Source organism: Pyrgilauda ruficollis, unplaced genomic scaffold, assembly GCF_017590135.1.
Source record: "Pyrgilauda ruficollis isolate IOZ18807 unplaced genomic scaffold, ASM1759013v1 scaffold3, whole genome shotgun sequence".
Lineage (NCBI taxonomy): Eukaryota > Metazoa > Chordata > Aves > Passeriformes > Passeridae > Pyrgilauda > Pyrgilauda ruficollis.
In genome coordinates, this window is record NW_024524377.1 from 9,547,949 (window position 1) to 9,572,531 (window position 24,583).

The following is a 24,583-nucleotide window of genomic DNA, read 5'->3' on the forward strand; positions in this document are numbered from 1 at the left end:
CTCATCTGACGGTGAAAGCTGGCAGTCAATGCTGACAAGTACCCTGAGTAAAGTGCCTTTTTCTCAGCTGAAATTTGACCAGGAACCTCAGGGATAGGAAGCCCTCTCCTGAAAAGCTGACTGAAAGATGTTTAATGACTCAGAGTAACCAAGGGTCTGTTTCAGTTTCTGCTGGTGGACAGACAGTATGAAATGCCTAAACAGGGAGCCCCTCTACCCTTCTGTTCCCTCCTGTCCAAACTATCAGGCCACAGAAGGACTGGTAGGACATGAAGGTGCCCTGAGGGCGTTAGGAAAATGACAGCTATGGGCAGCTGTGTGGGTGAGGGTCAGCATCTGCAATTTGAAATGGAAAAGAAAGAGATTTCTCTGCAGTGTGTGGGGAGTTGAGATAGAATGGACAGGAGGGCTTCAAATGGCTAGGGGTGGGTGAGTTTAGTCCCTGACACTGTTCTCTTCTTCATCCACCTCCTCTGGCAAACTTTGCCTCTTGCTCTCTCAGTTGGAAAATACCCCCTGACACAAAGGTCGCATTAACTTGAGGCACAGGACAGGGTAAGCGACAGCAGGGAGCTAAAGCCATCACCTGTCGTTCACTTAAAGAAAACAAGGACCTTCGAGGAACCTGAGCAGGTCTTCCACACTGGCGTAGGACGGAGCGGGCCACAGGTCGGGCCACAGGTCGGTCCCCAGCTCAGCCCGGGATCGCCCCGGGGTTGCCGTGCCCGCCCCTCGCTGGCCCCAGGCCCCCTCACGCCCCGCTCCGCGCCAGGCCCGTCCCTCGGGGCCGGCGCTCCGCCCCGGGGCTGCGCGGCCCGTGCCCGCCAGGAGCCGGGGCTGGCGCTGGGGCGGGCCGGGGGAGGGCTCGCCCGGCTGCGGCGCCCCGGCCCGGCCAACCCGCGCCCGCCGGGGCTGAGCCATAAAAGCGCCGGGAGCCGGCGGAGCCGCGGCTTCAGTTGGCGGCAGCCGTGTCGGGCGCCCGTGGGGTGGGCAGCGGCCGCCGCTCCGCAGCGCAGGGACCGCCGCCGGCCATCCCCAAGATGCTGTTTTGGCACACGCAGCCGGAGCATTACAACCAGCACTCGACCGGCAGCTACCTGCGGTGAGTCCCGGGCGGCGGCAGCCTGGCACGGGGTGGATGTTCGGTCGGGTGCCCCTGTCCCGCGGCCGCCCGCCCGCCGGCTTCCCTCCCGGTGCCCCGCCGCGCCGCTCCCTCTGCCTGAGAGACCGTTTTACTTTTTTCTCTTCCTTTTTTTTTATTTTTTTATTTTATTTTTTTTATTTTTTTTTAGCGCCTGGTTAGGCAGTTCTCTGCAGCGTTGCTTTCTTGCCTGTGCCGGGTTCCCTCTTCTCCGGGCTGGCGTAGCGCAGCTCCAGGGGAGGAGGTGCGGCAGCGGCGGAGCGCTGTCAGAGGAAAGCGCCTGTTGGCAAATTGAGAGGGCACCCAGTTTTCTGGGGATGGGATTCCTTTCTCTGCGTTTTAGGACGATGTGTGAAAAGCGCAGAATTTCACTTTCTGAACTTGTCTAAACCAGCTTTTTCCTGCCTCCGCACAGTTGCGTTCAATTAAATGTGCCTAATTTAAGTACAAGGGCTGCTAAACAATAGTCTGTGACATGTGTAGCACAAACCCGTGTTTCCTCCCTCCAAACGATGTCAAAGCAGGCAACTTTGGGAGTTCCCTTTTTGCTGGGTGCTTGTGAATTATTTGTTTTCTGAAGATGTAAAGCTCCGCCGTCGGCTGGTGGCGATTGCTGGAGTGGGATTTTGCTGAATTGTGGCAGTGGAGAACCTGGCTATGGCCCAAGAACCCTGACTTTCGAATGTACCCCCAAATAACTACTCTTGAGAGAGCATTGAGTTTGTCTGGGGAAGCACTTCGAATGCAGATAATGCTTCTCTTTCAAGGAGACACGCTATCTTGACTATTCTTGCTGCCTATCAGTGTACTTGCAAAGGAATTTTGTTTTGGACTAAATAATAATCTCCCATTATCAAATGATACAATATTGGGAGATTATTGCCTTCTGGCAGCTTTTCCGTTTCTTCGTACAAGATTCTTCATCTCCTCCCTCTATGTCAATAACTCAGTTTCACAACGTGAATGTGGCAAAAGTCTTGTTCTCTCTTGCTTTGCACTTGCAAGTCTGATTAGTTTAGGACAGTGAAAATGGTACTAGCAGAGGAGCATCAGCATGTTCTCCATTAGAGAGTGTTTAGGGTGGTCAGGCTGCTACATTAACTCCATGGATTTGTAGCAGGAATGCTAGAAGATCATCAGGTCTGGGTCAGGCTTTACTCCACAATTTAAATTCCGTTTAATGGGCCAGAAAACATATTAGCTTATTTTTGCTGGCTTGATGCTAGCTGGGGGATAAAGGATATCTGTTCTGTCAGGAAGGCTGCTGGTATGGAGGTGACTGTTGGTATTTTAGGAACAAACTTCAGCTTTAGTGAGTACCTGTCTCTCTTAAGTGGTGGATTTGATCTGGGATGAAAATCCCTATAGCCACTTTTATGGCGACTATGCCCTCAGGTGTTTCAGGGGAGGTTGGTTGAACAAAACCCTTGTTTTTTATGTAGAGATGGCTGATTCTGGCCAATTCACTTTCCATGAGAATGTGTTAAGACCTGCATTTCTAACAGGGGCGTTTTTCTGCTGAGCAATGCCTTTCTGAAGGCTTTCCATACCCCCTTGTAGTGACTGCAAGAAACTGAAACAATACAATATTTGAAGTTGCTGTAGGAAAAGTTTGTGTAAGTTATATTTGCAGAGATCAAGAGCTTTCTGCGTATTTGAGACATCCGTGTAAATTCTGCTGTACTTCAGTGGTATTTGTAGCTGGAGCAAGATGATGCTGCAGAAAAATTCTTGTAAATTTTCATTAATTTCTTCTGAAAACGCAGTACGTGTTTTACCCTCTGATCTGTCAGCTGACTGAACTCTCAATTAACTTTCTTTCCTTCCAGCTTCCAGGGATGCAAACTAATTATTATTTAAGTCCAAAACTGTAAATCTTTAGCATAACGGTGAAAATTGGGGGAGTTTTAAGGAGTTCAACCTTTTTTTTTTTTTTTTTTTTTTTTTTTTTTTTTTACGGATAGGAACTGTTGTAAAAGCCTGTTTTCCCCTAAACTTGATTTGCAGCTCTTGAATGAAGAGTTGAATAAATGTTGTGGTGGCTTATATGCTTATAACTTGAAAAATCTTTTGACCTCATTCTAAGTTCCAAACACAATAAGGTCGAACGCTTAAGAAGGTCTTGACCCAAAGCAGTTAGAGCACAGGCCATTAGTTTAAATGCTCTAGGAATAAAAATGTGATTAACTTATGTGGCTTTGTTAGAGCTTTAATATGGTGAAGCTTTCCAGAAACCGAGTCATGAATTCCTCCATGCTTGCAGAATTCAGTGATCAGACAGCTGTGCTGGCAGGTGTAGGGGTGCAAAGAACCTGATGTGAAATATGGCATTTAAATTTGACTTCCCCTTGCCTAAATTTCTCAACTGTTTCAGGTGAGTATGTGTACAAATTCCTCACCCCTGACTGTTAAACCCAGGCCAGATTTGGGCACTGTTTCTGCCGAACTGCAGAAGTTCTCGGGCGCTGGAGTTTTTGACCTGTTCTCATCTGTAAAGCCACAGGCATTCAGAGAACATTGTGCAGAGCGGGTTAGGAGCAAATGCTGGCATCCTTAGGAGCAAATGTTGGCATCCGGGCTGAGTGAGATGACTCCGGGCTGAGTGAGATGACTCCGGAGCAGTATCAGATCCTGCATGTGTGTGGAGCAATGCTATCTATTTCAGAAATCTACTGCAGGCATTTCTGTCACTTCATTGCTGTAGTAAATCATCACTAAGGGAAAAAAAAAAAAAAAAAACCAAAAAACAACCTCTTTGTGGCAGCAGTTAGGCAAGAGCTGTGATTATGTCAGTAATGCCAGGAAGCAAATGGGGCTGGATGCCTTCGAGTGGCTGGTAATACTGGGGGCGTGGAGTTGGAGGAGAGAATGGAAACAGAGATGGGTGTTTCTTTTCTTCTCTCTGCATCTGAAATGGCACAATTTGCGCTCTGGCATTGTTTTGTATTAAACAGGAGTACCTGTGTTTGAACCAGGCACTTGAGCAGTTTACTCTAAACTGCTTCACTGTTTCACTGATGACCTAGGTAGCCTTCAAGGTTGTTGTGAGTGCTATAAGTGGATCATTAACTGAACAGGCAAGGAAAAAATTCTTAATGCCCTTTCAGGTTGCATGCCTGTACATGCTGGATGGTTTTTCTTAGAGCATTTTGCGGATGGGGTTGTCAGAGGGAGCAGAACTACAGCCTGTGTAAAATTCTCGAGTCTTCACACATCTGGAAGAAATAGAGGAGAAAAAGAATCGCTTGTTCTGAATTGTCACCATGTTCAGTATAATCCTCCTAATTTGGAAGGGTATTAATGTTTTAAGTAGGTGGACACAATGGCTAATGTGGTTCTTCAGTGTCAGTCAGGCTGAGATAAGGATGCTTATTCCTGACATCTCATTTTGTACTAATCAACTCATTTGTTGAGCTCTCAGCCTTGCTTATACCAGTTCTGCTTGGGGATTAGTGTGGGTTGGGATCAGCCTGACACTAAATCAGCAGGCAGGTCACTATCAGCATTTTGTAAAGAAGTGGGAGCTGGGGCTGTGTGCAGGTCCTAGTGAAGCTGCTCCCATGCACCTGTGTATGCATTTATGAAGGTAGCCCAGTCCTGACTTAAGAGCTGTATGATTCCTTGGGACCAGGTTTACTAGAATGCAGGGAGATATTATGAATAAATTAATCCAGCCGTTCATGGCATCATTTACCTGAATATCTCCTTTGTACACCAGAGCTGTGTCTGCTTCTCACCCATGGCTGCTACTTGAAGACATTTTTCTGATCTGACATTTGGCTGTCAAAGTGCCCTTTCTTGCTTTTTTTTTTTTTTTTTTTTTTTTTTTTTTTTTTTTTTTTTTTTGGGGGGTTTTTTTTTGGAAACAGGGATTTTTTTTTTTTCTGGAAGGCTTTCATCTGAGAACCTGAGAACTCTTAATCAAATATGTCCATATGTCCACAAGGATGAAGGATCTATTTTTGATATTTTTTTTCTCATCAAGAAGACTGCTTAACTGAAAAGTGAATCTGATTTATTTCTTAAAAACTTGCATTAATTCTCAGACGTACTCTGTTTTGGCAGTGCTATGTTCTTTGTGTGAGTGCTGATATCCTAGATGCAGAAGTTGCCTGGTTACGTTAAACAGGCCAAATTCTTCCTCTTAGCCATTTTAACCCGGTGTTTCTCTGGACAGCACCCCTGTTACCTCAGATCACGAGACCCAGATGCAGATTGAGGCTGGAATAGTCCATAAACTCTTTTTGACTGTGTCTAACTTGTACGTTGCAGAGATGTCCTTGCGCTGCCGATCTTCAAGCAGGAAGAGCCGCAGCTGTCTCCTGAGAACGATGCCAAACTGCCACCCTTTCAGTACGTCCTCTGCACAGCCACCTCCCCCGCCGTGAAACTGCACGAAGAAACTCTGACCTACCTCAACCAAGGTAGGGTTTGCAGTACACTGAAGGAGAGGATATTTCTTGGGAACAATTCATGAGATTTGATCCCACACTTTGACTTACTGGGAGGGCAACGGGATGGGAAAAGAGGGATAGAAGTGGGGAGGGGGGTGGAGGAAAGGAGAAATATTTAATTTTCCACATTTACATACCAGATTATCAACTATTTTAAAATCATGAAATACCACTGATTTAATTGTTGACTTAAGGCAGTGTTATAGCATGCACAGTTCCCTGTGGCAAAATACTGGCTTGATCTCAGACACCTTAAGCTGCAGCCTCCTGCCTTCAACTCACAAGGCCAGATTGATGAAGCAGATTGGACTGGGGAGGGCTCTTACCACTGCAAGTCCCCTGGCACTGCTGGAGGGCATAGCCAGGGAATGATTTAGCAGGTATCCAAGGGCTGCTCTGAGGTCTGGGCAGAGTGACATCTCTCCAACAGGCTGGCTGATGGCTCTGCTCAGTGCCTAACTTGACAACTTGCCAGGGTTCAGTGCAGCAAGGTCCTCTATAGCCAACCTCACAGACTGGTTCATACTTCTGAATAAACACTTTGTTTCTCTGTGTTCTTTTCACCCGCTTTGGCAGCATTTGTGCAGACACATGTGTGGTTGGTGTTTGGCTGTCGCTTTGCAGGACCTCCTGTGCATGAGTCTTGAGGGGATCAGACCTCTCCATGCACACGGTATGCTAAAACATATTTTCGCTCAGTTTCTGCCAGGCTGTAAAAAAGGGCCTAACAGCAAGCTGAAGGCTGTCTGCCCTCTCACTGAGATCCTCTTCTGCCTCAGGATACTGCCTCATTTCTAAGCTTCATGCCCTGAGTAGGATGCTCACTTGGGTGCATCCCTGGATAGGTTTCTCTTAACGCTGGTAGAAATCGGAGCCCTGACCTCCCTTGGACTCTGACCTCAGGTGCAGCTGGCTGCTGGATCTGTGTTGTCAGCTGGTAGACCCATAGAACCCCCACAGAAAGATCAGTGGAGTACTGCAGGCTCTACCCAAGGAACCAGGTATTTCCTGTCACATAAGCTGGCACTGTTCTGTCTCTGAGGACCAAAAGGTGCTTGGGGTATGTGACTGTGTCATCTCAGTTTATTCATCTAAACACAGCAGATCCCAGGAGGTTATAATGGGGCATATCAATTGTGAGATTCAGATGAGTCTTCCTATGAAACACAATTCTCTCCTGTATTGAAATAAAATATTTTTTTAATTAAAATCTGTTGACAGCCAAGTATTTTAGCATACTTGAAGCAGTGCCTACTTTTTTACTTTGGCAGGGAAAAAGTTAGACAACTCTTAACACAATACCATGAGTTTTTAAAAAAACTCTCTGACTGGAGCAGTCCATGTTTTCCTTTGCAAAGTAAGACTGTTACTGCCTTTTATATAGACCATGTTGTGTTAAGCTTTGTCCTGCTAACTATTGCAAGGAGTTAGCTACTGCTACATCTTGACAGGGCTTCCTGCTTCATTGTCATTTATTGGATATCCTCTATCTTTCATCCCTCAAGGTGGGATGTGTCTTTGCAGAATACAGAAGAGCATGAAGCTGGGCAGGCCTGGAGGAGCAAAGCAGGGATGAGGCTGGCAGGAGCTGTGCACAGGGGCCGAGTTGGGAAGCTGGGGTGTCTAGTTTCTGTTAGTGGGACATTGGTGAGAACATTGCCGTGGGTTAAAAAGGGATGAGGATTTAAAGGCTCTGTCAGAAAATGAATACCCTTAGTAGAGTTACATTCTATGAGCTTGAGGAGGTGTGTGAAGGGGACCTCAAGGCAGCTGAGGTTTCTGGAACCAATGCTTGTGGCATGGGAGAAGAACTAGCTGACTCCAAAGCACTGTGACCCAGCTACAATGCCACATCTCATGAAGCGATTTAAGACCATTCCTTATACCTTATCAGCTTGTGCTGGCTGTAAGCAAAGGGACACCTCTTGCACCTTAACCTCCCTCTGTGTTTATCATGGATTGGCCAAGCATTGTTACATAAAACTTCCCTTCTTGAGAGTTGTGATGGATTACTTTAGCAAATGGGTAACTTCGTTAATGAATGTCCCTCTGCCTTGCCTGAGTGTCAGTCATGGCTGGCTTGTAGTAAAGTAGGTACAAAGACAGTGGCTGTCCCAGCAGCACCAAGGCAATTCACATCCAGTGTGGTTGCTTTCTCAAATTGTTAGTAAGGGCTGAGAAGTTTTCTGCTTGCTGGGTGGTTCTTGCCACTTGCTGTTCAAATGTTCCTTCTCAGCTTTAGCTGTTCACCACTCAGTTATGACCTTTTGTCACTGTGAAGCAGCTCTGCTTCCTGCCTTGAAACACATTCTCTACATGTGACAGGTTCAGTGGTGGTGAGTGGACCAGCTCAGGAATGTCCATGTGCGGGACTGCATGGAAGAAACCTCCGTCAGACCTGACCTATGGGCTGTGGAAAGCTGGAAGTACTGGGTAGCAAATTGAAGGCCAAGTGGCATAGCAGAGATAGAAGAGGAATCAGTGGAGAGTTCCATGTGAGACCTGAAAAGACTTCATATGGGCTAGGAAGGAGGACTGTCCAATGGCTGTGTTTGTGTGCAGGTGGGACAGGGCTCCAGGCTTGTGGAGTATGGATGGCTTCTCTTGAGCCTTGCTTCTTGCAGGGTAGACCTAGAGGGATGGTCAGTGATGTTGAGGAGGAAGAGGTCTTTCTAAGGATGGAGGCTGAGAGGACTCTGGAGCTGGAAACCAGAGACTGGTGTTTGCACAAAAGGGCAGAGGAAGGATTTGTGAGGGAGCATAACGGAGTGAGCTTTGCTGTTAAGTTGACTTGGGGACATGAAGCAGTGGCAGAGTCCCAAGTTTGTCTGCTCCAGTTTGAAACCATGACTGCTCTCTGGCCACAACTCTAGAACCAGCCTGTAAATGAGGTAACTAGAGTCAAATCTGTAGCTTGGTTTCCAAAGACTGACTCATTACACTTGTCAGTCCCAATCTTTTTCCTCTCCTGCCTTCCCACATTCCTTGGGAAACTGGAGCCAAATTGAACACAGTATTAGTTTGTTGATCCTTAGGGCAGATCCTTCATTAAGAGATCTTTACTGAATCCCAGGAGGATTACTCATCTGATGGGACAAAGTACAGGCTTATTATTGTGGTGTCTGAATACCACTCCACCTTCAGTCCATGAGACTGGTAAAGGTGCTGTCCTTGCACTAGAAGCTGCTGCTGGCATTTCTCCTTTGGTCAGGGATCACATCTGTCAACAGAACTACACTGTCCAGAAGTCTGCAGCAGAAACATCCTAATGTTTCTGGAACTAGTCTGCCTTTTAGCACTATTTCAGTGTCTCTTGTGGATAGGGATTTTCAAACAAACAATCGACCAGCAACCATATTACAATCCACTGCTTCAGCAAGATGGCTTGATGCAGTGCATATTCCATGGTCTGCAGTCATATGGGGTGTGGTTTGACCATGGCTGGTTGAAACCAGTTTCCGACATGGACAGAAATGGATGCAATGAAAGGTGGTTCCAGAAATTGCAGCAGGAGGAATGTGGAGGAAACAAGCACTGTGTGCAGTAGATCTGAACGGTAATAAATGTGAGGAATAAAGTCATTATTGTAAAAAGCAAAATGTCAAAAATCACAAAAACCTGAAAGTCATTGCCCAAGGGAATCAGCTTGTAGTGCCAGAACCACATGTGGACTGTGAGCTGTTGAAGTCATGATTTTGTTTCATGACCAGTGTTGGGCTGGCTGAGAACTTCAGGTGTTAGTTACTTCAAAGAGAGGGAGGTTAAGTTTGGTGGCACAGGGTCACTGAGAGCTGTGTGAGAGATCCAGCCCAGTGTCTCAGTGGTACTTCAGAGTAACTTGCCGTCATCTGCCTGTAAAGTTTTCTTGGGCTCTGTTCAGCTCTCTTGATCTGCAGTGTGTGACTTGTGGTTCCTGGCTGTGCAAAGATTTTAGTGTACAGCTGGCTAGGGTTTGGAAGGCTGGACACTTCTGCTTTATGCTGTCTTCCAGGAGTCAGCCTTAGTGCCAGTCCTAGATGTTTCAGAAGACAAACAAGCCAAAAACCCAAGCCATGAAGGAAAACCACTAATATCTTAGAGAACTTGTGATTTTGGGTGTGTTGCTGTAGAGGTGCATTAGCAAATGATGCCTCATAAACCTAATGATGAACTTGAGTCTGGGTCCACCTGAACAAAAGCCCAAATTTCAACCCCAGGCTGCCAAGGCATATATCCAGGTTCAAGATATGTGTGCATAAACTGGTACATTTTAAGTGGTGCTGCATTTAAAATCTGTTGGGTGTTGTCCTGCCTCGACTCAGCTGCAGGTGTGCTCTGGTTGCTTCTCCAAAGAAAGATGCAGGAAGCACTGAGCAAGAGGATGCTTTGAATTAGATGCCTAATTGTTTGGATAGGAGATGAAATTGCTTACAGCAGGAGACAGAAGAGAACATTTGCCTCCCTTAAAAAGTCTAAAGCTCAAATTTGGTTGCCTAATCTACAGCAAGAGAACCCAGTTTTAATCACTGAGATTTACAGTAAATGAAAAAAGCTGTTTTATATTGACGTTAACTCCTACGTAATTGAGTTTTTATGGGGTCACAACTGTCTGGATGTTTATACTTTTCCTGGAACAGTTCTTTATTTGCCTAAATGAGGTGTAGAGAAAGCTGAGTGATCAGCACTGGCTGGGTGTGCTTCTGGTTTAATTATAGCTCTGTTTATGGGGATATTTTTGCTTTGTTCCGTGCTAGGAGCTACCTCTTTTCCTAACAGTGACTGCCATCACTGACCAGGCTCTGGGCATGTGTAGGAGCTCTGCTGCTGGTGGTTTCTCCCATGTGGATAAATGTTCCACCCTTGCCTGAGATCACAGGCACAACAGTGGCTTTGTGCCATTGAGGCTGTGAGTATCAGGTGCTCCCTGGTTCCTGCCCACCCACCCATGCATCCTTTTTCCCATATCATTATGGGAGGTCATACTGCTCCTTGACTCCTTTCCACTCTGTTCTTGGGTTTGGATGGCTTAAAAAATGAAATGGCTAACAATGCTAATTTGTCTTTCCCATTTCTGAAAGTGGCTTTTGGTGTTTTTGGTTCTTGCGGTGCACTTCGTCTTTGGAGAAGGAATTTGTCTCCTGCCTGACTTTGAATACAGCTCTGAGTAGGTTCTGGTGTCTCAGCTGAAGCCATTAATTGTGCTAGAAGCAATTTCCCCATATGTTTGGCAGCTCTGTCTTCACTTGGCAGCCCAGGATAAACAACCCTGTCTCCAAACCACACCATCCCAAAGCTCACTATGAATCTTGCTTCAGATGACAGGGCACCTCTGTGTAAGTAGAGCATCTGACTTCTGTTGTCCCGAGGAAGCTAGAATCTCAGTTGTCTTTTAACCAAGAGGCTGTTTTCTATTCTTTTTGTAATCCTTTCTTCTGTTGCTAACATCTGGATGAAATTCAAACGGGATTGTGAGCTTGCTGGATTGTAGCCTGTGCACAGATCCTACTGTAAGCCCCTAGACTGCATTTTGCTCCCCCATAAATCTTCAATATCTGTGAAAAAAGGGAGTGCTCAGAAGTTCCTCAGAGTGTAGTAAGAAGTATGAAAATATTGGGAAGATTTTTTCCTGATAGTCCACATAATTTTTTTAATTTACTTCATTATCCATATCTATTTGAGATTCCTTTAATTATGACAGAGAATTTTTTGCCTGTGATTTTGCAGGATTTGATGTTCATGTGAATGTTACTGTCAGTGTGAGATGATGTAGAAGTTTTCCAATTAGCCTCCTCTAATATGTGCCCTAAAAGATCACATTTTAGGTAGCAGTAAGAAGCTTGAGAAATACTGTAGGTTTGTCCTGATTTGCTGTTTTTGTAGGAATAATACACATTTTTATAAGAGAATGTACTTTTTTGGCGAAAGAGGTAGGGGAAAAAAGCACCTTTTTTTTTCCCTCCCATTTGCTTCCCATGTGTCCCTGAAACTAGACATTTATTATGTGTCCCTGAAACTAGAACTAGAATTACACAAGCAGTGGAATTCCTCCTGTCCCAGCTTGGTGCCACATTCATGACTGGTGTGGAAGATACAGTCAGCTTTGATCCCACCTTCTTCCCTGCCCTGTGGCAGCAGCCTGATTGAGCAGCCATGGGTGGGAGTGGGACTTGCTTCTCCCAGTTTCCTATTGCAGAAATGTGGTGAAGGAAGGGACTTAACCTGAGGGCATCTAAGGGAGCTCCCAGGAGGGGTCAGGAGTCATACTCAGCTCTTCTGCATCCCTTGTCAGCACCCTCACCCAGGACCATTCATTTTAGTTATCTGAAACTCAAGTAAATATTACACACAAAACTACTCCTTCAGAGCTATAAAACCTGTTGTCCAAATTGACTTAAAACAGGTTGAAACCAGAAAAAGCCTGTATTTTTTACTTACACAAAGAGGGTTGAGGTTTTCTGAGCTGGACAGATGTGACTAAGATAATACTGAGTGTTTCAAGTACATGCTAAAGAAGTGGGAATACAGGAAGAAATTATTTTCACAGGGTAGGTATTTTTTCAGCTTTCCATTGGAGGTCCGTAATTTCTTCACTGATAAATTTGTATTAAAAATTAAAGTTTATAACATGGTTTAGATTAGGTGAGATCAAGTGGAAGTCTATACAAAAGAAACCCAAGTGCACACAGTGAAGTTAGCAGCTAGTAGTGTTTGTGTCCACTGGCTTGTTTTGTGTCCTTGATTCAAAGTGAGACTGTATTCTTCAGGGATTTAAATGCACCTCCCTCTCTTGAGTGGAAACCATTGTAAATGAGGAGTGTTTCTGTTAGTGCCTGTTAGCTATGAAGTGTCACCACTGTAAAATAGACAATCTTCAAAAGTCTGTGGAGAGTAGGACTCAGAAAAATGTTCATATAGTAAATGAGCAGTGAAATTTCCTGCAGCAAACTTGGCTCCGAGGCAGCTCTTTGGCTTTCCCACAAGAAAGAGGTAGGGAAGTAGAAAAAGGAGGCAAGAAAAACCCCCTTGAGTTTGGGGGCACATTGTAAAAGGAGGAAAAACATAAAAGGGACATAAGGACGGTGACGCTCTGTGGTGTGGTGGTAGAACTAGGAGTTGAATTGCTGTGCTGTGTTCCTGTAGCGTTGCTGCCCTGATGGTGGGGGCAGGCAGAGCAGGAATCCTCGGTGTCGAACTCCTGGGTACAAAACATGGTGGAGCTAAGGGGGTTTTGTGCAGGGGGAGAGGCAGGAGGCAGATGAAAGCCCAGACTGTCAATGCTAAAGCAAAGCATGTGTAAGTTGTGGTTCTGATTTCCACAGTACAAGCAAATTCAGAAGGACACCACACAAAAGAGTTAATGAGCATTGGTCATGGCTGGGCAGCTCAATGTAGATGAAATCTGGACACTGAATACCAGAAACTGAGAAGATATGGCGAGGAAGAAAACGCTGGCTGTATTGACCCTGCTCCATCTCTGGCTGCTGTGTTGAAGATGGGATGTGGGGCAAGATGGGCCTGCAGTGTTAGAATGACTCTGGTATTCCTTTTGCATTTCTCGGCCCTCAGCTTGTCCTCCTTTGCAGGATTTCCATGTTCCTAGCATAGTGGGAACTGCCAGGGTGGCCTATTGTGTAGCTGGTGAATTCAAAATATCCACTGGATAAACATCTACAGCATCTTGTCAAATGAGGCTACAGTAAGCAACTGCAGAATATCTCACTGTCATTTGTGGTTCAGGGATTGAGGCTTCTGCTTTTGCTTCTTGTCCTGCAGAGTGTCCACACATGGGACACTTGAGCAAGTCTTAGGCTAATTTTTATTTTAGCTTGTGACTGGCTAAAAAGGTGTGTGTCATCAAGCATGCAAGTTCACATGCCAGCTCTGCCACTCTTGTCTGTTTACCCTGAGGGTCCATTAATCTTTCTTGTCAGAAAAATCTTTGTGTGTGCCTGATGCCCTGAATAGTTGTGTTTGGCTGTTCCAAAGGTGGTCCTCCTGCCTGCTGGATATGCTTTGGTTTGGTATGATAAATACTTGCTTTTTTTTTCCCTCCCCCTCCTTCTGCATGGTGCATTTGACTGTCAGCATTCCTTTGCCTTTATCTATGCGCTCTTTAGGATGTCCATATAAAGTTGCTAAATGGAATTTTTATTGGCTTGGCTTAATAATCAAACAGTTTCCAGGCTGGTTCTGTCTAGTGCTGTGTGGATCCATTCTGAGAAAGAGGACACTGTTGTTTTTTGGGGTTTTTTTTCCCCTTTTCCACAGACTTTTGTTGGGGATATTGCTTATTCAAAGGTTAGGGTTTAATTAATTTCTGGAAAGCCTACTTTGTTAGATTAAGTAAGGCCTGAGTCATATCAGCCTGGAACATCAGCATCCTAATTGGAAATTAGTGTATTGTATCTGTGTATTGTGCAGAAAACCACAAAATGCATAGTGCAAGTGGCCCTTGAAATGTAACACCAAAATAAAGAAAAGCAAACAGGATATTGTGGTTGTGTAGTAAAATGACATTTGAACAAAGTGTAACTTTGAGCTTGAAATAGTGATAATCTTTTGTATTCAGAAATTACCTAAAATTTTTATGGCTGTCTAAATTCCATGGAAATCAGTAAGCTGTTAAACTTGTACCTTTTGAGCGGGTGAAATCATTCCTGTGTTGAACGAAATTATTTTTCATCTGTAGTAAGTGCTTGACTTCAAATTCTACTGGCCCCACATTAAGTGACCATGCCCACATTTAATGTGTGTTAATTATCAAAGACAATGCAAGTTTAAAAAAGTAAGGAGTCTATAAATCCTCCTTCAGATAGGTGGAATTGCTTCATGAATTATGAACCAGGAACTCTGTGGACCTGGGTGGTTACTATTTTACTGGGTGCTACTTTGTTTGAAAGCAAGTTGCTCAAACTCTAGCCTAGGAGGAGATTACATTAATTTCCTTTTGCCCAGAGAATGTCTGTTTAAAATGGAAATTATACAGTAACAGTATACTGTTACCTGCCCGGGTTTTTACTGGTGCCTCTGAAGCTTTCAATGAAATTGGGAGATATCTCAGGAATGTGCTGTGGTTTTCTGAATATTGTTACTGTCCTGTTCTCTGCCTGAGGTAGGGAAAGAAGGATTGTGGTGAGTGAGGGGAGTGCTGGGTCACACAGTCGTGCTGGAGGCTGCTGCAGCATCAGCTGTGCTGGGGATTGCTTGCAAAGTGTCCCCTTCGTTTCAGGTGGTGACAGAAGTGCTTTAGGTGCCCAGTATTATACCTGACCTGGGCTATTCAATCAAATCACTGTAGTCTCAGCACTGGTATCCTCTGCTCCTGCCTCCAGCTTTACCACCACATATTGACTTGGAAAGTTGTAGTCTGACCTGTATTAATCTGTGTTTCTATCTGAGACACATGGGAAAACTCAGTATGGGGAAACTCTGTATTTCAGCTTTGTTTTGGGCTCAGCTAATTATAGTCTAACTTAGGAACTGGAAGTGCATATTGTTTAGTCACACTTACAGACATGTTTCTCTGAACACCTGACTAAGAGTGATCTGTTACTGATTTAGTTTGAGCAGAAAACTGTCAGTGTGCCTGCTCATGCTGGTGAGTCAGTGATGCAGGATTCATAAATGATCTGTGTGTCAGAGCCTTGTGTGACTTCTTTGCCCTCTTTGACGCCAGGGGGAGTTCAGCTTCCTTCAGGTTAGATTGCTATTATTCACTTTATTTTACAAAGGGATTTTGTTTTCCAACAGCCAAGTGGTCATTCTTTAGAGCCTTTTTTCTCTACAGTAATAATTGCAGGGCTGAGATCATAATTCATCATTTCACTAGTTTTGCTGGTAGCAGTGGTGGAAAATACAGGGTGAACAAGGTTTGGAAGGTATTTTCCAAGGAAAAGGTATAATCCAAGCAGTTTGGTGCTATAAAAGTACAAGCATCTGAATGCTGTCCATGCTGATAAATTCTGGGTACCATAAGCCACAAAGCAATGAATTTGCTGGAAAGCTTTAAGGAGAATAAATTAAAAACCACAACCAGAAGATGGATATATAAGGGAACTTTGAAGAATTGGGACCAAATTCTCACTGACAGAGTTTCACAGGGAGGGGAAAATACCCTCATGTTTTCTGAAGCTTGGCTGGGAGCAGTCTTGTTTGATAATCATGTAGCAACTCAAGTTAAACATTCAGAGTTCAAGGGGAAAGCAGTTAGCATAAAATACCATTTTGATTGAGGTTTTTCGTGGCATAAACTGCATTCCAGGGCTTCCATCAGATGACCCATATATCTTTCATCAAAGCATGTTATTTCCTCTTTGGCTTTCTGTTTAATATTAACTCTGTCTACAGTGCAGTTTCTTTTCCACTGGTCTGCAGGATCTGCTTCTGACTCCCTCTGAGGTGAATCACTGCTGTCAGGTGGAGATGTGTGGTGCCCACTGCCTTCCAGGCTGCAATTATGTCCCTATCCCTGCAAGGGGGTCAGAGATGGCACACTGCAGAGTTTTTGAGTGCTTGATGCTAGTTTGAAAGGAATATGGATGATGCTCTTATGCCTGTTATTTTCTTTGGTCTCATTGTAACTAAAGATAAGCAGATCAGGCTGATGAAAGAGCAAGAGTCTATCAGTGCACAAGGGTGTCCCAAAAACCTGCTCATTCCTGAGATACTATTGAATGGCTGACAATACTTCTGGTGTGACCATTGCCTTCCTCCATAGCTCAGCTCATAACACTACATTTCACTGTCCTTGTTACCCCTGAGTAGTCACAGATGTATTTTACTGTCTCTTGCTTTCAAAACCTAAATTAATATTCTGTAATGATTAATTAGCCTCATATCTGCATGGGAATGAACTGTAAGTGCAAGAGACACTTGGCTGTGTGAATGGGTTCAGGATGATGAACTGTATGACTCCATAGCTGGTGAAGTGTCTCCAGACTGAACCACTGGGCAGCCACTTTGTGCAACATAGATAAACATGTACAGCACATACAAGTACATAGTACAGCACATGTGGCACTTAGGGACACGTTTTAGTGGTGAACCTGGCATTCCTAGGTTAATGGTTGGACTTGATGGCCCAAAGGGTGTTTTGTATGAATCTGAGAGAACCCATTTTTTTAACCTGACCTTGATCTTTCAGGACTGTGGTTTACAAAATCCACTTTTGTTGTCTAGCAGTCTTCAAAGGCAGGTCACTGTTGTAATTTTGCTTTACTTATGTGCCAGGAGATGGGTAAATATTGGTCCATGTTGCCATGGTTATTTTGGTACTATATATGGTTTATTCTCTGCTCTCCCCATGCCCTAAGTCACTTGATGGATTCAAGGATCATTTCCTGTTTGCAGAACTTCTGTAGGGCTGTTTTGCAAACATTTGGGGCTTCAGTATGGCCTCTCTTGTCCTCCCTTTTTTTTCCTTTTCCTATCTGCCAGCCAGCTGAATAAGCAAAATTATCTGTGCTCTGTGGATATGGTCTGTACCCATGCGGGGTGGGATTCAAAAGGCGGTCTGCCTCTCTGATACATCTGCTGTCATAAGTCTTCCATTTCTAATTCCAGATCCAAAAATGTAGCATTTCTGTCTCTGCTGGTAGAAGCTGCTTAGAGGGAGATAGATCTGCTTTGCAGTTTTCTGCAGGGCCAGTTCTGCAGAGATACTGGTTGAGCCAGAAAAACCAAACCGATCTCCTCCTTGGTGCCTGCCTTGTCATACCCTGTGCATTTTTCAGGAAAAGGGAGGATAGCAAGATGAACAGGAAAAGCTAGCTATAAGGTACACATACGCTCCATTATCCTGATGATCCTATCCTGCCTTGGTACTGGTTGCAGGCTTATTTTAAAGACTCGGTGTAGTACAATGCACTTTTGTACTGTCTTAGTAATTTCTGTGTGTGAGGTATTGAGATATCAATCTCCTTTGTCTGCTGTCAGCCTCGAAGAGATGTTATTTCATAAATCAGTTAGCTGAATCCTGTTGAACTGACTAAATTCCTTATGTGACACTGGTGGTGGGGTGGTGGAGTGTGTATTCCCTTCCTGGAAGTGGTCCTTGCACATGCTGTAATACCCCATTGCTGCCTCCACACACGTCTGAAGGAATAGTTATGCCCTTGGCAGCAGCTTTCCAGGCCTCGTGAAACTATTTTTTTTTGGTGGTTCACCAAAACACCTTACAGGCCTGACTGCTCCATGAAGATGGCAAGATTTTCCCCAGTTGCCATCCTCTGCAGAATTGTTCCTGGACCTGTTGTGCTAGCACCTCTTCACACAACCTTTGCTTTGGCAGAATTGCTTTAGCAGGAGGGACAGACAAAGGCAGCGCTGTTACAGCCATGTGGCATGGGGGGACAACTGCCTCAAGCACCCTGGTGACTTTCTGGAGGGTGACCAGAAAACCATAGCAGCCTCGGGAGACAGCGATAATTGATGCCCTAATGGAGAGCTTTTAGCTGCCAAAAGGCAAACCTTCCCCTCAGATTTCTGCTGTGCTTTAATGCCTATTGATTACTGGGGCAAATGCATTATGTTAGCAAAAATAAGCTTTCCCTGATCAAACGTATGCTTTATCAGCCACATAAATGCCAGCATGACTCTCTCATTGCTACAACATATTAAACACCTTGGAAATGTTTCCTTAAACTCTAGGTCAGTCTTATGAAATCCGTCTACTTGAGAATAGGAAATTGGGAGAGTTTCAAGATTTAAACACAAAATATGTAAAGGTAAGGAGAAATATAGATTTCTTTTCTTCCTGCTACTACATACAGCCTTTAATGAAGGGCCTGACCTTGCTCCCGCTGAGACAATGGAAAACACTTTGCCATTGTTTTTAATGGAAGCAGGGGTGATGGAGTTGTTGAGTGCTAGTTTCATGGGACTATGCAGCTTGGCCTTGCAGGGCTTCAGGGCAGCCTTTATTCTGTTTGTGGTCATGACCCCAGAGTTTCACTGTGAATATTGGGTTCAGGGGAATCCCAAAGTTCAGTGGTGAACATGGTCAAAGCTGTGGAGAGGCAGACTGTCTCCCTGCTGAATCACAGCAACATGCCTGGGTTATGTGACAAGAGGAGGGCCCAGGTGTTTACATAGTTCTGCCAGGCAGATTCTGTATAGCTCCAGTTTACTTTGGTAAATGGGCATAATGATGAACATATAGAACTTAATAATTTGGTTTGGGGACTTTTTCCTGTTTTTCCTCCATTGCCAAAACAGTTCAAATTCAAAAACATTGGTCTGGACCCTAGTTCTGGATCCAACCTTCAATTCTTGGCTTTCTGCCACAGGATTTCCTTTGAGAAGTGGGAACTAGTTGCAAAATTTGTATTCCAGTTTGGATTTGTTCAAGTTTAGGCCATTTCCTATTCATCTTTTGGCCCATTTTGGGTAGTATGTGGACTGGGATTCTAATTTTGCAGGTGTTCCCACTGTGGCTTGTTTGCATCTTGAAGCTAGGGTTTGATTTGGGCATTTCTCAGGTTCACTGGCAAAAGTTGCTCACTCACTTGCTACGGAAGTTCCCAGCAAGAGTGTGGGCTTGAGAAACTGGGATGTTAGGGGTCATTAACTCATGTAAGTATAGCACTGTGAATACACAAAAGAACATATTAGTTAGGAGTACTTAGGACTTGTCTGCCCTGGGGATTGCCCTTATTCCAGCCTTTTTTCTCCGGTTATTGGCATGGCTGCACCATTGCAGACCAGCCTGCTGTTACAGACGCTTTCCTACTCTACCTACCCCTGTTTAACTACTCTGGGGCAAATCCAGTGACTGGCTCTTAATGGCTGGAATCAGGTTTAATTCCCACTGACAAGGTGTCTGGACATGTCAGCTCCACCAGGGCAGGGACAGGTGAGCTGGCTTCCACATTTACAAATATAGAATGGGATATACTGGGATTGGGACATGGTACAGACGCATTAAATATTACCCCCATATGAGCCTTTTTGGGTGTTGAGGCAAAATAGTGATGTTTACATGCCACGACACCTAAGATTAGGTGGACATTACTATAGTGCTTCCAGAGTGACTCCCAGAAAGCTGTACAGGGCTGTGTTACTCCTGTAAGATGTGCCCTGTGAAGGGGGAAGTGTATTTCTCTCTCAGGGGTCCCTTAGGAATTTGATACACACGGTGATGGGTCTCTTATGTGGACCCTTCTACTCTCCTCTTGAGCGGGGCTGAGAAGCATAACAGATCAGCTTTTGCTTCTACTCTGGAAAACCAAAGTCATCTTGAGGGAGAATTCTGGATCCCATTGTTGATACTGCTGTCTTTTTTTAACAGAGTATAATTCGTGTAGTTTTCCACGACCGCCGCCTGCAGTACACAGAGCATCAGCAGCTCGAGGGCTGGAGGTGGAGTCGGCCTGGGGACCGCATCCTTGATATAGGTGAGACTATTTCATTGTGGCACCTCTGCAGTGCTGGGGACACGAGTGCTGCATGGAGTGTTTGCATGTGTGTTCAGGTTTCTTAAGAATCCCGTGTGTCTTTGGGAGGGAAGGTGATCTAGTGCTATAGGTCCAAAGTAGGGATGTCTTTGATGGCTTCGCTTTCACATGCATGTTCTGATTGTATGGAAATGCTTTCTCTCCTTCAATTTAATATTTTTAAAATTTTAGGGGTTTTCTTCTACAGATATCCCGCTGTCAGTCGGTATCTTGGATCCCAGGGCTAGCCCAACCCAGTTGAACACTGTTGAATTTCTCTGGGATCCATCAAAGAGGGCTTCAGCATTCATTCAGGTAAGACACAAGTCATATTTCTGTGGTAAATACAGTGGTTAGATATCTTTTAAAGACCTGGGGAGAAAAAATAGCCAGTAAATGAACAAGAGAGGAGGATGGTAATGATAATTACTAACTCATGTGATAATCATGTGCAATCAGTTTGTAGGATACTTGCTAAATCAATCTGCTGGCTGCTTGTTAACATTGGAGTACTACCTGCTACTGCCAGAATTTTCTTAAAAAAATTACTCAGACACAGGTGTTGCTTTCTAATCATAGGTTTTGTCTTGAGGAAACTGTTCATAACCTCTTAGTTTTCCTTGCTTTCTTCTTTCATGACTATTTCTCATTTTGAGCATGAATGATCTGTTTTTAATCTAAATGAGGGATTTACTTAAATCACAGGATGCTTTTCCTGATGCCCTGTTTTTTCTGAACTGTTTGTTCCCCTGATTATTTTGTCCAAAGGAACAGAAATGAAAACATATGACTCCTCTGCCTCTTTTAGTTTTTTGTGAGGAGCCAAAATCTCATGTTCAGGCAGTATCTGAAATTCAGATGAGCACAGGTTCCAACTGTCTCCAGAGATAAGCACAGTTTCTGTTTTGCCAGGTACATTGCATCAGCACAGAGTTTACTCCACGGAAACATGGAGGAGAGAAAGGGGTGCCCTTCCGGGTGCAAATCGACACCTTTAAGCAGAATGAAAATGGTGAATACACAGAACACTTGCATTCTGCAAGCTGCCAGATCAAAGTGTTCAAGGTATGAGGTAGTTTTGGCTTTGTCATCAACTAGATTAAGGCACAGGAACATGCAAAGATTTCAGTTGGTGTAGGAGTGGTGCAAATATTGGAGTAAAAGAACAGACTTTTAACTGGGAATGCTTAAGATCTTAAACAGGACTCCTGTGCACATGGTGGTATAAACACTGACCTACACAGCAATTCTAGTTGAAATGTTGCACCAAGACTTGTGCCAGTCTGTTGTACTTCAAACACTACAAAAAATACTGACAAATTTGGGGTATCCAGTGTGTTTTGATGCTCCTAGGCAATCAAGACATTATGGTCTTCAGTTTCTTTGTTTGAACCCTCCATGAACAATGAAATTTTACTGTGGAGATCTTAAATACCTTTTTGTTGTTGTTGGAGCGCAGTTTGTGCAGTTTGTACCTGGAGGAGAAAAAGATTCAGAGAACAAGCATCTTTGAAGCTCCTAATCCAGGCATGGCAGACCTATGGCTACTTAACAACACACTCTCCATAGGCCTGTTTTCTCAAGGAATCTGCTGCTCCAGTTTTGTTCCTGTGAGCAGTGTGTTTCTGGAAAGATGGTACAAATGCCAGCTGAAGTGCATAACTTATGGACTGAAATAGTTGGAATCCCACCTCAGGGCTGTGGTCAGCCTATTTCAGAATTGCAATAGGCATCAGTGGTGGATGTACAGAAACAGTGGGGATGCTTGATTAGTTCTTTTGTCTAGAAAATGCAGATCTGATCTTGTTTCATATGTAGAATGCCTGTAAATCTTAAGGAGGCTTTTGTGAATAGATTAGATAAATCTGTTGGCCTCTGTCTCCAAACTTGTAATGCTTGGCATAAGGGAGAGCCTGTGCTTGTACTTATAGCCTAAAGGAGCAGACAGAAAACAGAAGACTGACAGGGAAAAAATGGAAAAGAAGACCACCCAAGAGAAGGAGAAGTATCAGCCTTCCTATGAGACAACTATTCTCACAGAGGTAAAGTGTTTTAGACACATCATACTACATCATGTTGGGAGATAAATTTAAAAGAAAACAGGATCTGCACCCTGGAGATTGTCTTGTGGAGACATGTGTGCTCAGATCTGAGTGAAACTGAGAGTGAAGTGAAATTATAAAATGACTCACTGTTGAAATTTATGAAAGATGCCAAAGTTGCTTATGTCTTGGGGTATAAACTAACCCTTAGCAGCCTGGCTTAAAAAAATAAAAAAACCAAACAAAAAAACCCCAGCAACTTTCTCGATTTTCACCACTGTGTTCCTGGGCACTTGTCACGGCCCTCAGGTGCCAGTTGTATGAAAATACAGATGTCTGTGGTTTTTTTCAGAACTGCTTGGCAAAAGCTCACTTTGGGGATGGGACACTTGAGCAGATGAATAGGCTGTCTAACTAAATTATTCATCTGTTTTTCTCTGAATGTGCCTATGAAGCTGTTGTTACATGTAAGATTCTGGGTTGTAGTCTAGGGATGTCTTGTGTCTCATACTCTGATGCATCTGGTGTAGAGTTGTATGTGTTTCTGCCCCTTCCTGTCATTACTAAGATGTTTTTATAAACTTACCATAGACTGTAGAATTAGTCAGCAACAGGACTCAAGGGATTTAAGTGTTGTTCAGTCTCCCTATGGGAATGACTTATTTGATTTAGTTCTTCTTTTTTTGGAGCAGCTTGCTGGACTTCAGAAAATTATGTTAATTATTCTTAATTTAAATGAACTTCCTATTTGTGAGATCCAATCTCTCCCACTCCATGTTTCTCATGTTGCCAGGAGCAACCAGCATGTTTTCTGATTGACAGACCTAATTCTACTGACTTGGCAGATCCCAGACTCTCCCTGTGAGCTCTGATGCACTTTGACATATTGCATGGGGAAATGTGGGTTGCCAAAGAGTTAAATATTTGCAAGTGCTTGTGGAGATTATAAAATATTTGCTAGTGTTTGTGGAGATGATAAAGCTCTAAAGCTACACTTGCTGTCTTTTTATCATTGCAAACAAGGCCACTACAGAGCATTTTCTTGAGCTCTTGGTGTTGGGGGTTTCAACAGAGCTAGATTTTTTCTGCTGATTATTGTGGCTTAAATTCAGAACAGAGTCACCAATTCTAGCTGGGTTACTCTGGTTTTACACTACTGTCATGGAATGTGGAGTCTGACCTATATTTATGAAGGCTTTTAGTAGCTTTCTGTCTGTCTAGCTTAAATTTTCTCTACTTAGTACCCATTTATGACTGGAGCTGTTTGACTAATAGCCAGAAATTTCAGCAGGCTGGTTCAAATTCTGCTCTTTTGCTGGTATAAACCTGAAGCAATGCCACAGGAGCATTTTGTCACTCTTGCCTGGATTTAATTAGAGATTTATAATTGAGACCAGGGATATTTCTGTATCATTGCTGCCTTCAGTCTGAGTTGACTTACTGGAGTTGCTCTGACTTACAGCTGTGCACACTTTGGCCCAGTGTTATTTGGGGACAGGCTTTGTGAAATGGGAGAAAGAAATGTGGAATGCACAACTGGAATCAATCTTGGCCCCCTGACAGCCCACTTGGAGAGCAGTGTAGAAAATCCATGGCCCGTCTCCTCCTCCCAGCAGGAGTGATGAGCTGAAGTTAGTGGTGTGGCAACAGCATGAATGTGGTATTAGAGGAGAATCACATCCTTTATTTCCATCCTTATGAAAGTTTCCCCGCTGCCTTTCTTCCAACAGTGCTCTCCCTGGCCAGATGTGCCTTATCAAATGAACAATGCTCCATCTCCAAGCTACAACAGTTCTCCCAACAGCTTCAACCTCGGAGATGGGTATGTAACAAATACATGCTTTATCTTTCCTGTTGATATGGTAGCCTTTGTGTGTCCACGCATTTTATACCCTGCAAGATGATGTTAAGGACCTGCCCCCTTTTTTTTATTTTCCAAAAGCCTTTAAGACCTTCCATCCAGGAATCCCCTATAATGCAGAGTACTGTTTGTACATGCACTGTTTATGTGGTGACTATAAGGTGAACATCACAGGGCCTCCAGGGCAACTCCTGGTGAGAACAGACCATGCCCTGTACCACCAACCCCAGCATCTTCTCACAAGTGTGTTAGAGGCTTTCAGCACCTCTTCAGAGTTGGTGTTTCTTCCTTACTTTCTGTCTAAAGGTATTTTGGGGTGCTGAATTCCTAGATGAATGACATGTAAAGAAATCCTGTTTGGGTCAAAACAGCCTGGGTTTTGAGATGCCATTTTAGATCAAAGGATTAATGAAGACATGTTGAAGTCATTAAATAGCCATCATAATGAAACAGCTCTAGTGATTCTGAAATGCTGAAGATAACTGCTGTCAGAAAGGTACAGCAGTATCCCTCAGTACTTATCAGTCCTCCCTGCTACATACTTCCCCTTAGGAATTTGGTATAGGCCTTTTTCTTTTGGTAGGACTCTGCTATCTTACTGCCTTCCCACACAACTTAATTACCATGTTGTATTAGTCCATGTTGTATCACTAATTTTCAATGTATCCCCTCAA

At 44.1% G+C, this 24,583-nt stretch overlaps 1 protein-coding gene across 1 annotated transcript in view; it reads left to right on the forward strand.

Moving 5' to 3' along the window:
- The first annotated feature begins 969 nt into the window (after positions 1–969).
- The window catches only part of TFCP2L1 (transcription factor CP2 like 1), a 30,233-nt gene continuing 6,619 nt past the window's right edge, over positions 970–24,583 (forward strand). The window contains exons 1-8 of the mRNA XM_041473206.1: positions 970–1,102; positions 5,414–5,565; positions 18,223–18,299; positions 19,862–19,967; positions 20,215–20,321; positions 20,919–21,071; positions 21,938–22,048; positions 23,779–23,870. Of these exons, the coding sequence (XP_041329140.1) occupies positions 1,041–1,102; positions 5,414–5,565; positions 18,223–18,299; positions 19,862–19,967; positions 20,215–20,321; positions 20,919–21,071; positions 21,938–22,048; positions 23,779–23,870 (860 nt within the window). The 5' untranslated portion in view covers positions 970–1,040. The remainder of the gene's footprint in view (positions 1,103–5,413; positions 5,566–18,222; positions 18,300–19,861; positions 19,968–20,214; positions 20,322–20,918; positions 21,072–21,937; positions 22,049–23,778; positions 23,871–24,583) is intronic.